The sequence below is a fragment of the Apus apus genome, chromosome 6, assembly GCF_020740795.1.
Source record: "Apus apus isolate bApuApu2 chromosome 6, bApuApu2.pri.cur, whole genome shotgun sequence".
In the NCBI taxonomy this organism is placed as follows: domain Eukaryota; kingdom Metazoa; phylum Chordata; class Aves; order Apodiformes; family Apodidae; genus Apus; species Apus apus.
The window spans coordinates 20,087,885-20,103,049 of record NC_067287.1 but is presented as its reverse complement, the minus strand read 5'-3'; the positions used below and the strand labels follow the sequence as shown (position 1 = coordinate 20,103,049).

General features: G+C 39.0%; 2 protein-coding genes across 2 annotated transcripts in view; one reads left to right on the top strand and one right to left on the bottom strand.

Moving 5' to 3' along the window:
• STK39 (serine/threonine kinase 39) overlaps window positions 1-1,478 on the top strand; it is a 91,506-nt gene extending 90,028 nt beyond the window's left edge. The window contains exon 17 of the mRNA XM_051624288.1: window positions 4-1,478. Coding sequence (XP_051480248.1) covers window positions 4-78 — 75 coding nt within the window. The 3' untranslated portion in view covers window positions 79-1,478. The remainder of the gene's footprint in view (window positions 1-3) is intronic.
• B3GALT1 (beta-1,3-galactosyltransferase 1) overlaps window positions 1-15,165 on the bottom strand; it is a 233,758-nt gene that overhangs the window by 30,635 nt on the left and 187,958 nt on the right. The window lies entirely within an intron of this gene.

The following is a 15,165-nucleotide window of genomic DNA, read 5'->3' as shown; positions in this document are numbered from 1 at the left end:
CAGGCCTCTGGCTGTGATGGCACTGAGATTCCTGATGAAGTGAAACTGATTGGGTTTGCTCAGTTAAGTGTCAGCTGATGTCTGTTCCTTGACCCCAAGCCGAATTGTGAGGTTGTGAAGCGGCCAGCTTAAATGCAAAGGAAAATTAATGCACCACACACTGAGTTCTGCTTCATTCTCTAGCAATTCACAGTCAGAACAAGCAAAGCCCACAGCTCCACTGCTGCTGCTAACATTCAAAATGCTACTAAATGTCAGTTGATTTGGATTCCCCCTAAGTGAAAAGCCTGTGGAAATGCACTCAGGTGTCTGTATTTATTGGTAACAAAAGGAATTTTCTATCAAGCTTACTTCTTTCATGAACTTTGAGTGAAACTATTTTACCTGTAATTGTGGTTGATGATACTGCCTCTGTTCTGTTACATTTAGAAACTAACATAAATATAAAAGTTAAGAATAATTAGTCAAACTTGAATTCTAGTTTTAAAACTGTGAAGTTTATTTTTCATATATTTATGCATTACATATCCTAGTAGTCAGAAAATTATTTGAATTGATTATATGCTACTTGCAGTTAATCTCCCATTATTTGAAAAAAGGTTCAGGTTTATCTTAGAAATATTTGGTAACTCCTGGGGCTTTTTTGAAATTAATTAGGCATTAGCAAGCTGTTGTTGGTTGTGTGTCTAAATGCCAGTCCACAAACTGATTGTCAAGGGAGTGGGAGGTGCCTTGCAGACATTAATGTTTTAAGAATGTGCCTGAGGCTGCTTAAATACATAATCTCAATTTTCTAGAAGTACCATACATGTGGTACAATATATATAATTATATATAGTTATCTCAGCAAGGAGGGGATATGCAGTAGCAAAGGTTGTTAGAGTATTTTGACAGTGCTTTTATGGGGAGTCTATGAGCTAGAACTATGTTGAACTGTTGTTGTTAAGGTAGACTGCTTATTGTGCTAGTCTCTGATCTGACTTAATGATAGAAACGGGTTTCATACAGGTGATAAAAACTTGAAGAACGGAACTGAAGCTTTACTTGAAGTTCTGCAAAATACCAAGGTGGAGTGAAAATAATAGGGTTTTGTGTAATGATCAAGCAAAACTCTCTTACAAAGAAAACACTTCAGACCCAAGTAGTCTTACGCTTAACCTGTGACATAGATGTTATGGAGCTAGTGAACCTTAGAAAGACTTTCAAACTTGGAGACATGTTTCTCAGAGGTTACAATTTAAACTACTTCCTAGCTAATCCTAGATACATGACAGCTCTTTACTGAAAATGGCAAATACATATTATTAAGAGAAGTTATTTATAATGCCTTGTCATAATTGTTGAGGTGTTCTAGAGCCATTTGCGTACAGACTCAATGTAATCCCATCCCATCCTACTGTTTACATGATGATTACTCCAAGACAACTGCAAAGTTTAAAAAAATAAAATAAAAATAAAATTGCATTGCACAAACAGAATTATATTTTGACTTTCCTTGATCTGTGTGTATGTCGGTGGCTGTGCAGGGCAGGGTGATGCTATGAATGTCTGATGCCTTTACTTAATGAAAAGCACCTGCAGAAGGAGAGAAAACACTGCTTGCTTGTGGGAAAGGTTTGCTCTTGACTGCTTGCTTTCTAGGACTTTCTAGAATCCATTTTTAAGACTCCTGAGGTGTTTGTATTTCAGGAAATAATTTGGTTATTCAGGGCAGGACCTGTATGCCTGTGGAATGCTGGTTTGTGTGGGGAAAAGGGTGTGAGGGGCCCAGGACAGGGCTGGAGGTGACACCTGCTGCCCGTCGCTCAGGTGTGGGGCTGGTGGCCACAGCTGAGGCTGATTGGGGCAGTCCAAGCCCTCTTTTGCCATTGCTGCCCCGGGGCCTGCCCGTGATGAGAGCTCCAGCCCTGGGAGGGCTCAGGCAGCGCAGCAGGGCCTGGGCCCTGCTTGGTGGAGTGCGTGGGGCCTGGCCTGGCAGCAGCGAATAAAAATGGTAAGTGTGTCTTTCCTTAGCTTTGGGGTGTCTCTGCAGGTGCAGCGTTATTGATAATCTGCTTGGTATCCCTTCCTCATAGTATCTTGCCTCAGGGCCTTACAGTGGGCTGTTTACTTCTTGCCTTTGGTTAATGCTTGGCCTCAGTCAGCTTGTGCAGGCTTTGTGCCTGGCCCCTGGGGGCCAGCCAGAGGAGGGCTGGGCAGGGACTTGTGGCAGCCACCAGTGGCAGTGGCTGTGTCTGCAGGTGCTTGTCTGCAGCCAAGGACCCTCTGCCACAGTGGTGAGGTGAGAAGAGAGACACTTCGCTAGGCCTGAGCTGGGGGGCAGGCTGCAGCCTGGCAGCTAATTATTCATTAGCAGCCTTTCTGTTGGAGGAAGAGTAAACTAAAAGGTACTTGAAATGTGCATCTTCCAGTCAAACAGTTGATTGTTTGCTACACTGCAATGGGGTGCCAACTGAGCAGGATCCAAAGGAGTTAAGTTCAGAGCACTGCTGTTATATTATTTTTGTTACATACATTAATATATGCTTCTCAAAATGTTGCACCAGTATTGACTAATCCACCTGCACAGTAGTTAGTTGGTTAGTTTTCTTTTTCAGGCAAAAAATGAACATTCAGAGAAGCTTGTTGTTTTCACAAATCTATAAAAGAAGTGGGAATATGTGACTGGATGAAAATTGTGTTCTGCTTGCTTTACGCCTCCCTGAAGGCTAGGGAAAAGGTGTTGGGGTATGAGTATCAACTGTCAGAAGGGATCATCTGCTGTACTCATTGGGGCTGCGGGAGGTATCTAAATAAAGAATAATGTAATGCTTTAACTGAAGCAGTCAGTACTAGTGTGTACCAAGATAAAGCTGTAACAGTTGTTGCTCGCTTGCAGTCAGATTCAGAAACATGCCAGTGCTTCACTGAGCTTCCATGGTTCAGTAAGACAGCAAATTCCTGCAGCTGTGTTGTTTTTCTAATTTTTTTTTTTTTTCTGTTTCTAAGCCATTGTGAATAAATGCAATGTGAGCAAAATCAGTTCAGAAGAATAATGGCCTGAAAGAAAAGGTAGTTAAAGCTTTAGTGTCTGTAAAAACGAAGTTTATTATTCTTGCAAATATATACAGGTGTAGAAAAGGTAGGTTGCAGTAGAAAGTAGTTTGTAAGGAATGATTGAGTAGAAATAGACATAAAATGTAATAGGAATTTGTTTCCTGAATACCATATTCACATCTTTAGTTGAATAACAAGGGAAAAAAGAACCATCAACTATTAGTTTACACATGTTTACATTAAAAACATTTAGGAGATGGGTATAGTACTCATATGTGTGACATGACTTTCCCCAAGGCAGCTGTGGTGCTCTTATTCAAAAGGTGTTTCTGGACAGTAAGATTGGGCCTGCTGCTGGCTGGAGCACCTGGCTGTACTTGAAGGAAGAGGTCTCTTAATTAATGAGGTGAAGCTGGGACAGGTGAGCTACCACATAGTTGTCTCTGAGGCCAAGAAAATAGGGCTTAATTAGATGATTCTAAAAATATATTAATCTACAGTGATTATTGTATGCCAGTGCTTGCAGCTGGGCAATTGCAGGCTCTGTGGACTGATGACTGTCAGAGTACGTGGAGATAGCCCTGCCAGTGCTCTCCACTTCAGTGTGCCAAAAGTAGCCCTGTGCTGTGAACTGAGATGGAAGTAAGTCGATGAAACACAGTTCTGTAATTTATTATTTTTAAAGCATTAAAAAGGATGAATATAAGCATAGAATTTAGCTCAGTGCAAAACCAGGTCTGGAGAACGATTTGTGCATGTGGGAGAGTAAGGACATTTCCAGCCTTTTATCTCCTGAGACTCCAGCATGGGCTTTGGGCCAGGAAAGCCGCCTCCTGCTTTGGCAACGTATGTTTTTTGTGCCAAGAGCACATGCGCTTGTGTTTCTTTCCTCTGACAAGTGCTGACCTCAGTTACTCCCACCGACACATACAGAGAGTTGCGTTCAAACTGCAGTGCAGCTAGCTAGCTGTGATAAATATTTTTGCTTTCTAGAAATACTGTCCTGTGTACTGCCACAATTTCCTCTCTTTCCCAGAGCACTCTTCTGGTTTGTGTGTGGAGATGGAAGAGGGAGCAGGGAAATGTGCCAGGAAACATCACTGAATTTTTTCTTGCCCACATTCTCTCCTGAGATAAAGATGAATATGTGCCTTTTCAGCCAGCTTGATCTAATTTAAAATCTCCAATTTGGGGGCTTCCAGAACAGTGCTCTAAAACTTGATTCTGAGGCATCCCTTCAGAATGTTTTTAAACATGGTTATTTCTCTGAGAGGGAACACTGTGTGCAGCTTGTAAATGGTGTGCTTCCCCCCCATGCTTTTCTTAATCAGAGATGTGTTTTGCTTTGCAACACCTACCTTTGCATAATGATGTCGGATGGTGAGATTGGCCTGTGCCTGAAATCAATTAGCTCTGATGATGAATCTGACACAGACTTAAACCACTGCTAGTTGAGTGCATTAAAAATGCAGATTTTTGTTTTGCAGGGAGCAGAGGTTGCTCCTCCCCCCAGTGTTCTTTCAAAGCAGCAAAAAAATTTGAAACCTTATTGATAACAAATGGCAGCTGTTATATTTTTTTTCCTCTGGATAAATTGTGATAAAAGTTTTTTCAGTGAATTGCTGTGGGTTTTTTTCACTGTTTCAAATGGGTAGGCTTTCCCCCCTCTTGCAATGTTCTTGTGTATGTGCATGCACTAAGAATGCTAATTACTTTAAAATGAGAAGTTGGAAAAGCAGCAGGAGCCTGTATCATCATCTTCCCTGTGTGTGTGCTCTGCTAATGAGCTGATGGAGCAGCTGGATTTACTCAAGCTACAAAAATTTCACCTAAGTGTGTTTTACTTATGTTTTATAACCCTATGGTCCATCTGATGAAATACCCAGGCATATTAATTGAGCATTGTGACATTTTAGCTATTCATTTTCCTTCAGTGATTAAGAGTAACGTTACAGTGCACATAAGAATGTAGTTTTATAGCTGTTACAATTGTTAGATTGTTGCTTGTCATGCTACTTTCATAGTCGTTGTAATCTGATATACATTCAGTATCTGAGATACTGAATGGAACTCGGTAGTTTTAAGTTTGCTTCTAATACTGTTCAGAATATGGGCAATGGTGGATCAATGAGCAATTATGGGGACTTGAGAGTATGGTAAAAAGGAGAAATATTTAATTTTACTGCATAAACCAATAGGGAGGCAATCTTGTCCTTCTCAGGATATGAGTAGCCATCTAATTTTCAAATGTGAATATGAAAGGCTATGATGCTATGATTGTCTCAGTAGGGTTTAGAAAAGAACTTATGCAAGTGAATGCTTTTATGTAGAGGATCAGCTATAAGAAATAGAATTGGAGTAGATGGAAAATACATGCTCCTTTTTTATTTTTTTCCCCATAGGTACAAATTTTAAGAATGAAAGCCAGCTACATTTCAAATAATATTTTTTTTATGCTTCTGGAAAAAAATAAGTATTTGGTTCTTTTTCATCCATGTAATAATACAGATTCATTAAGCAAAAGTGCTGCTCATGCATAGGAATACTGGGGTTCTTCAGATTTACTTTGAGAAAAAAAAGGCTCTTCTAGTTTTGTCATATTTACGCTGCATCTGTATACCCTATAGGTCTAGCTTTATTTCCTTTGAGGGAAATTGATGTATAACCTCAAAATGCAAAGGAATTTAAGGTTACTTGGTAACACAACTGTCTGTTCACATAAAAGTAGGTTGTGTGTCTGTCATAATCAAGTGAGAAGAACCAGAGTGAGTTCAGTGGTTTTGAGGAGATGGGCTGTGTGCCAATGTAATATAAAAACACATAAATAGGCAAAAAATATTGTATCTCCCAGTCACAAAACTTAAATGTTCTGCAAGATGGACTGGATAGTGCTAAATTGGAAAGCCCTTTTAAGGGAGAGGCTTACATTTCTGCCTGCATCTCTGATTTTGAAAGCTTGGAACTGTTTTTATTAAGCATTCTGGTATTGGGGGGGGGAAAGGAAAAGAAAAAAAAAAGCTGATGTACTTTGATGTTATACCCTGTACCTGTGCTATTTCATAATGTAAAGGGCAAGGAAAATTTTTTAAAACTGTTACCAGGAAAGCTCCTTATGTCTCTCAACAGTTATTGGAGAGAACAGTACATCAAAGAAGGTTGAAGTACCCAGTTATGCCATTATTATTAACCAGTTGGCATTGTTAAACTTTGTTGGTTTTGTGCTGGCAAATGATCAATTAACATGAGCTTGTCCAGAACTGTGGAGTTGTGGATGACAATGCTCCTTCTTTTCCCAAGGCTCCCTGTGGTTTAATCAGTCTTGTTGGGCAGTGCTCCCCTCCTGCCCCTCTGGGGGGATGAGGTTACCAAGTGACAGCAGGGCATAGTGACCTCAGTGTGTCTGATCATCACTCTCACAGTGAAAACTGAGCTGTGCCTTTGCCTCAAATATGTCTAAACAAGAATTTAGCAGTGGTCTAGTCTGATACAAAAGCTTCCTTCTTGAAGGTAAAGTTTCTGTGCCTCTTTTTGCTAAAGAGATTAAGGACTTCGTACTTAAACCAAGAAAAATATTTTATGGCTTTCTAGGTTACTTTGGTTGTAGAGTTTTTAGCATAAGCTGAAAGCTGTGACTTTATGGTAGTGAAAAATTTGTAATTTGTGAAATTAATTAAAGTCCCTCACAATTTTTTTCAGCTTGGTGGAAAGGTTTTTTTGGTTGTGGCTTTTGTGAGGCAAGTGTTCACGCTGGGGAAAACAGCTGAGAATCCTGTTAAGTTCAGGATCTTTTTTTTTTTTTTTTCTTTCTTTCTTGTTAGAACAACTCTAATTAAAACAAACTTGAACTGGAGCATTTACACTCTATTATGAGAAATAGGAATAGGGAGAAAACCATCTTGTTAGAACTGAGAATCCAGAGGGAAGAACCATTATTGAAATCTCAGCCCCATGAATTAGTACTTTATAACAGCCTCAGCGGGACTAAAATTTCACTCCCTATCTCTGTTGATTATGAACTTCTCAGTGTATTCCTGGGGCTAAAAAATGGAAAAGGATCCAATTGTGATTAAAGAGTAGGTGTGATTTGAATGGAAGGTGATTACTACAGTATCCCTGAAGTCTTCTACCCTGTTTGTCCTGCAAGCTTTTCCTATTTGTCATAGCATAGCCATCCAAGCAGAAAATAACACCAGAGAGGAGTTTTCTGATTGTTTCTGATTAGGTTCAGTGCTAGCCCTGTAAATCTGCCTATCAGATTGGGCAGTCAAGTCATTCATAAACCTGATGCTTCATGAAAGATCAAAAGGGTGAGGAAATCCTGCAGTTGTGTGTTGCTTTATTTATTTTTTATCCAGAAGGATTTTCACAAAGAAAAAATCTAGACTCTTGAATGAGAGCTATTGAGATATTGAGAAACTATTATATTTATTTAAAACTACTCAGTGTTCATGGATTTGTGTATTATAGAAAAGTACTTCCTTGCTGGATTTATAAGGCTAACAAAGGTCTGAACCTGAGGTCTGTGCCATTTGAAGGTGATGTAGCTTGGATTTGTCTGTGGAAATCAAGTCACAGCTGTGTTCAAGCAAATTAATGTTACTTTTCCCCCTTTTTTATCATTATCTTCCTATTCTGTTGTCAGCATACTCAAACAGGATCTTTTTCATAGGGAAAATTTTTATTGAAGTAATGACAGATAATTTCTTATAGTAAAGATACATGTATTTAAATTCAAAGACTACTGGAGCTGTTCCATTTGCATATGCTCTCTTAGTTGTTTTAGGGAATGTAAGAGTTTATGCAAAGTATAACAGTACTGAAGTAAATGTAATGGTTTTTTCCTCTTCTGGTGTAAGATAAAGACCTGAAAATATCTTTTGGAAGAGTACTCCAGTGACCTTGTGGCAAATCAAATCAATGTCAGTTTAAATTGAAGTCAGCTGTTGCTGATATTGCTGTTGCAAGATACTACAACAAAGTGAATTAAAAGTTCATTTTCAGTCCAGGAGAGTGAACAGATTTGTTTTCCAGTTTCTGGTGTATTAGATGTATGGTTTCAGTGTAACAGAAAAGTGACAGTGTTCTGCTTGCTGTGTAACTGGCATCCTGAAAGTGTTCAATGCTGTTTTGGTTTAACAGGGGATGCACTTCAAAATACTGGAACATGCAGATAATATATTTTCAAATTTAGTTGAGGCAAAAAGTGGTATTTTGCCTAAGATAAAACTTGACTTGTTAATAATTGCAAAATACGTGTTTTGTTGCGTATGCCAAGTATCCGTGGGACTGCTACTTACCAAATATACCTTTTAATGTATTTATTTATGCTAATTACTGTCAAGACAATGCATAGAATAAGTGATTTATACCATTATATTTTGTAACTGTATATCCCCATAAGCTTATCTTTCATAGCTTTTTTCCTATGCTGAACTGCCATCATCATTCATGTTCACCTTGAAGTAAACTTGTAATAACCAGATATCAGGTTAACTTGTATTTACCAGAGAATCTCATCTAAAGCAGGGGTTCCAAATGCTATTAGAAGTCAGCATGGTTTTGTAGAAGCCTTATAGAGAATCAGCTTAAGTTAGTGCTGTGATCCTTGCAGATGTGAAGCAGGGGTAACTCAGCTACCTGGCTGGGGTATGTACAAAGCTGCACAGAGTTTCCCCTGGACTGAGGAGCCGAGCACTGAGGATGGCCCATGTTTCTCCTGCATTAGGCTTGTGCTGCTGCAGCTGGAATTATGCTGGTCTCCGTGCTGGCTGTGGTGTGTGTGTGTCCCGACGTGCCACCAGAAGAATGGAGCGACCTTTGCAATAATAGTCCATTAAAACAATTAATTGTTTCAAAATATATATTTTTTTAAGTCATACTGGAAGTGGAGAAGTTATGATTGCCCTGCCCTACTGTGTTTGGGATGCAGTGCACTTTGCAGATTGTTCTTCCAAGGCAGCATGCAGGCCACAGCCCTCAGGCAGCATGGCGGTTAGTGCAGGTGCCTGGATATCATCACAGAGGGGTGTGTTAAGGACTAAGGGAGCAGATAGTGGCATGAGAGGCAATTATCCTGCTGTGACAGGTTATCCTTGTGGCTGGAAATGTCTTTTCCTATGGAGACTATGTCAGTTATGGTACTAATGTACTACAGTCTCTGGCTTTAGAAGAGCAGAGGTGCAGCTTGGAGAACTTGTTTTTCCTGTGTTCTTCCTCTTGCTGCTTCTTTCATGGTTTGTCTCCAGCGAGGCAATCCTTTCCTGAGGCAATTGTCCAAGTTCCCACCCTATCCTCACATCTCTCCTCCCAGAGCCCTTCTCCAGAGCTGCTTCAGCTCAGTCTACTCTGTCTTCTGGAGGCATTTGAGCTCTTATGCTTCAAGACATTCCAGACACCACTCAGCAGAATGGATGCCCTTGGCTCAGAGTGACATTTGGTCTCTCCAGTATACAGAGGGAGCAAGTCATGCCTGTGTGCAGACTGCAGGCTGGATAAGTGCATATGGACCTCCAGAACATTGCCTGTACATAGTCTCGGTGCTCAGTCTGTGCTTATTATTCATATTCATCACACAGTCAAAGAGAAGAGGAGAAAATTCTCTGGAGCATGATGGTGAGTGAAACATTTTCAGTAGATACAGTGAGTGTATTTTGTTATATTGTAGTGTATATCCAGATTGTAAGCACCTGAAAGCAAGTACCTCAGCTCTGGTTCTCTCACCCTGGACTGGCACATATCTCTTGTAAATTCAGTTATTTTTGCTTGGTGATTTTAGCACTCACTTTGTCCCGAGCTACATAAGTAAAAAAAATTCAGGATGAGATGAGGACAGAAAAAGTATTTAATCCATCCTGGAGGTGTACACACACTTTTGTGCTGCTGTTTTGTTTATATGCTGCCCTTGCTTCCTATTGAGGAAGTACATGGTGGCAATTTCTTAAACAAAACTCCTTTACCAATTTGATTTTGCCAGCAGCATTTTATTTTTCCAAAACTTGCGTCAATAACCGTTAATGTCTCAAAAGTATTTTTCATTCCCAATTTATAGATAGATACACATGTATATTTATCTAGAAGGTTGTGAACCTTGCAGCTCACAAAATAATTTATTTTCCTTTCCCTCTGTTCTGAAATTATACTTTTTACAAAAGGATTTCTCTCTTCATGTGGGTCTCAGCACCACAGCACTTAACTCGGCTTCAGAACAACGGGCCCCTTGTTCACTCTCCCTCCTTTTCCCTCCCCTTTGCTGTTTCCCTGGACAACTCTGTCTCTGATGAGGAAATCCCTGGGATCCCCAGATGTCATGTGGTTCATGCAGAGGTGTGCGCTGTACGTGCAAACTCTTCCGAGGTTATAATGGCTGTTGCTTGGGAACTGCCCAGTTCAGGAAACATTTCTGCTCAGACCTTGAACGCAGCTTTTTGCGATTTAGTTCTTGATGATCAGCACTGGAGACTAGGATTCAGCCACACTAGCTGTTGAGCAATTTCTAAATGTTCTGTAATACAAACTCCTTCAGCTTTGATTTAGTCCAACAGTCATTTGTGTTTTTTAAAAGATCTCACTATAATGATGAACAAAACTGAAGCAGAGCTTTGCTGTCTGCACAGTTGTGTAATGTGGAGAAAAAAATCTAAACCTGTTTTGTAGCTGCTACTGCAGATGTGTACCTAACTGGTCCTTTCTTACCATATTGAGCTCTTGGTTTGTACATACTGTGTTTTTCTTTGTCACCTGTGAAGTTGCATTTTTCTGACTAGTCCTGGGTTCTGTTTGTAGGTCAGCACAAATTAAGCTAATGGAGCATTACTGATGCTTGACAAAGTCTGTGCACTGAAACAAATTTTTACTACTTTTAAAGGCGTTGGAAAAAATCCCAAACTAAAATAATTGCAACTGCTCATGTGTTCAAATCCCAATGAGAACCCTTTAAAAACTTCTGCTGGAGACAAATGTGTGCATGTTAGCACTAGGTAATATAAATACATAACAATGGAAATTAAGGCTTCTACTGCTTATCTAACAAACATCATAATTCTTGTATTTGTCACAAAAGAAATATCTGTGAAAATATTTTTTATAATTAAAGGTGAAATTATTGCCTTCTGGAGAGGATTTCAAAGATCGTTGTTGTAGAACTGAACTGTATTCCTGTCCCAATTCATGGTAAGTAAATAAAAAGATTATTTGTATATAATGTTCTCTTAGTGCAGGTATTGGCAAATTTAGGAACAAAGATATAAATGCGCTTTGCAAGATAAAAAATAATACCTATATAAATTCCATTTTAGCAGGCAGGTGAAGCTAGGTAAGTTCTTGGTCTATGCCATTTAAGTTTATATTACCAACTTCTTTCTGTTTTAAGTATTTCAAACTAGCATGCAAGACATCTTCTAAGCTTGTTTTTTTTAATTGAAGCAAGTTTTAATATTTCTATTCATTGGTGACATTATGTTGAGGAAATAGAACAAGTGATTTATAATTAAGTCTATGTTAAAATTCAGTTTAAGAACCAAGTTTATTGGCAGGTGTATTAGAAAGAGTTGTGGGACAAAGGCAAAGCGCGTCTTCCTCTTGAAAATGCTGCTTTTTATCATCATGTGGGTACTGATATGATTAAAAGATCTGTTGCCAATGATCTGTGTTCCAGGCAGTTGCAAATTCCACAGATGATGTTGCCTCACCCATTGTGAATTGCTGCCTAAAGCAAGTACATGTCTTGGCATTGCAGCAAACAGAATAATCTTGTAGATCAGAGACAGTGGTGTACATGGAATTTCAGAACACGTGTTTTTCTAAAGCTTTGCTAATATCTGATATAGGCTTCAAAGATACAGGTCACCTATAGTACATCACTTCCATTAAAATTTGTGCAGCTCCCAAGTGTTTTGTGTCCAGTCCTTATACATAAGACTCCTTTGTTCCTTCCCCTGTGCAGAGTTTCTTCACCTATGAGTGGTGACATTTTTGCTTCCTTTCATAGAATCATAGAGTGACTTCAGTTGGAAAGGACCTTTAAAAGGTCAGGTAGTCCAGCCCCCAGTCTTTGACGAGATCCATTTTCTTGCTCTCCAACAATAGCATGATTAGTAAATCTTAGGAAGGCGTATCCTTTACACTCTAGTTTCTCTTCTCCCATCCTCACAGGACATGTCAAGGAACAAGACGTTTCTCATTTTGATTCTGTATTTCATGTGCATGTTGCCAGCCAGTGGCTCATGCAAGTACAACTTCCCAGGTGTGATGTTTTTCTGTAAAAATGTTGCATTACATTAAGCATTTTTTTTTTCCTTAAATGAAATGCAACCTTGCTGAAATTGTGAGGCATAAAAAAACCCTATAAATGTAGGTATTGAAGGGCATGGAAATGAAGGGAATGAAATACCATTGGTCAGAGCTGGAAATGGAGAACATGCATGGGGAGGTGGTAGTATTAACACTGACAATCGATATGTTCTTTTGTTTACTTACTGATGTGGCTGTCATAGTGTTCAAATGAAATGTAATGTACTCTTCTTAAGTGGTATTTCTCTTGAGTTTAGCAGAAGATAAAAGTGCAAGCTTGTTTTTTAATGACATCTCCAGCACAGTGATTTCAAAACCAGAACAAAATTTAAAGCACTTCATCATCTAAAATATCCGGTGAATAGGTGTTCTATCACAAATGAGACAACTTCATCTGCCAAGGATTCACTCTCTTTACAGCCCAGAAATCCTAAAATGTAGTGTTTGGGGGCACTGTGATTTATTCTCCAAGGTAAATTGTGCTGTTCCCCAGTGGAGGCTTTGTGCCAATGTGTAACCAAGTATCCTGCAAGGCTTCTGCCTGGTTATGCTAGAAAGCTTAAAAACCTGGGAGTGATGCAAGTCTTCAGGATGTAAGATCTGTAGATTCTCAATAGGTCAGGATAGATTTAATTTGTTTTCTTTACTAGCTGTGCTATGAGGGCAGCGCTTCCTCTTAGAGGTGGGAAGGGATTGCCAGCTGCATCAATCAGAAATGACTTTTCCTTGCTAATCTCTGCTTTCCTGATAGTGCAGCCAGGGAATTTATTAAACGTTCTTGCCCTACAGATTTTGTGTTTATCTAATTGGGGTGTACTCCTGTGGTAGTTAGTGGGTGAGACATTTTTCTATTTGTCTACTTAGGCTTATTATTGATGCATTGTTTTTGATTGTATTTTATTTTGATAGAGTTGGTGTTTCTTGGGCATGAAGGTTTTTGTTATAGAGTATCTCTGGACTTCAAGACAAGAAGCAACCTCTGGAGCTTAAACCTTGAAGTGAATAGAGGTCTAGATATTTCATAGGCTAATAAATGTTCGGATTAAGCTGTGAACTGTCTTCTACATGATTCATATTTTAGCAAATGACTTTGCCCTGAACAAGGACAACAGTAGTCATCTCATGTTAGCTATCTCAATTGCAGACATAACTAGTGAGTTAGGTGTGGGGTTTTTTTTTTGGGGGGAGTAAGGGTAGTCAGTTTACATTTACTTAGTCTGATAATTTTTCTAAGCATGTGAATGGATATATTGTCTCCATGCTATTCCTGATGTTCACATATGTCTCAGATGCAAGTATACAGCAATATCTGTCACGTGAGGCACATCTTTTTCTTGTATGGTGGGTTTTTGATATTTTTTTTCTGTATTGATAAAACAAATAAGCCAATACTTATTTTTTGTTTTCCTATAGATACTGCATGTTCAAAACCCCTTTAAAAGGAATTTAACCATTATGTAATTTATTGCTCCTAATTAACACATACCAATGCTTTTACATGTAATTAAATCAATTTTTAAATGTTGCATGTCTCACACATCTGTTTGAAGTAACTGATAAGTTGCAGTATAATGCCAATTAAAATGTACACTTCCATAACCTGTACTTCTACGTATATGCCAGCACTTAGGTTGTGTGCATGTATGATCCTCTATTAAATAATGTAGTTTTAATTACATGCTGTATATATTATTTATTCTAGCCCATTAGTTTGATCCCCATGTGTAGAAATGCAAGTAACAAGGCAGTAAATAATACTGGCTTTTAATGACCAGTTAAAGCAGCCTGTCATCAACCTTAGCATCAGCTGGGTTTGTTATTCAAAGTACAGATCGCAGAATCATTCTGGTTGGAAAAGGCCTTAAAGATCATGGAGTCCAACCATTAACTTAGCCCTATAGAATCCAGTGTTGTACCATATTCATAAGCAGCACGTCTAAATGTCTTTTAAATACCTCCAGGGATGGAGATTCAACCACCTTGTTGGGCAGCCTATTCCAGTGTTAATTGCTCCTTCCATTAATAAGTTTCTTCTAATACCCAATCTGAACCTCCCCTGGTGCAACTTGAATCTGTTTCCTCTTGTCCTGTTGCTTCTTACTTGGGAGAAGAGACTAACTCCCACCTTGCTATAGCTTCATTTCAGGTAGTTGTATAGAGAGATAAGGTCTCCCCTCAAATATGTTGTAACTAATTAGAATGAAGTGGTGCTTGGGAAATACCTGGTCAGCCTAATATGTGCAGGATACCACCCACCAGAGGCAGCAGTGTCCCAAAACTTGATAAAACTGGGAACTATATAAGTAGTTCCAGAGTGATGACAAATATAATACAAAGCTTCATTTCACCTTGAGGACTTTACCTTAATGATCTGGACCTTTTTTATGGCCTTTGTGAGGGGAAATAGTATTCTATTTAAGGACAGTTATTAACTAGGTACTTTTAAAAATAGCATGAGTGTATCAGTGTGTCAGATGTGAACAGCTACTCTAGTCCTGTAGACTTGCTGTCTGTTCCAAATACTAGCAAAAGTTAATTTTCTGCTTTAAATGTGATAGTATATGACAAGCTGTCCTGTCCAGTGAAACAAATCCAGTAAAGCAGTTGTTGATATCTCAAAAACAGGGTCCGGGAAAAGTACTGCTGTTAATTGAAGTTGAAATGAAATGTGAAAAAAGGTTGTTTTGAATTCTGATGAGCTGTTCAAGGTTATGTGAAGAAAGGTAAAAGACACAAGGAAAAAATCATATAAAGAAAGTGTTTGATAGTCTGCTAGGCTGTGCAGTCATCTCTGCAGGCAGAGGCAAGATGAAAGGTGAGGGACCTGTTGTCCCATATACA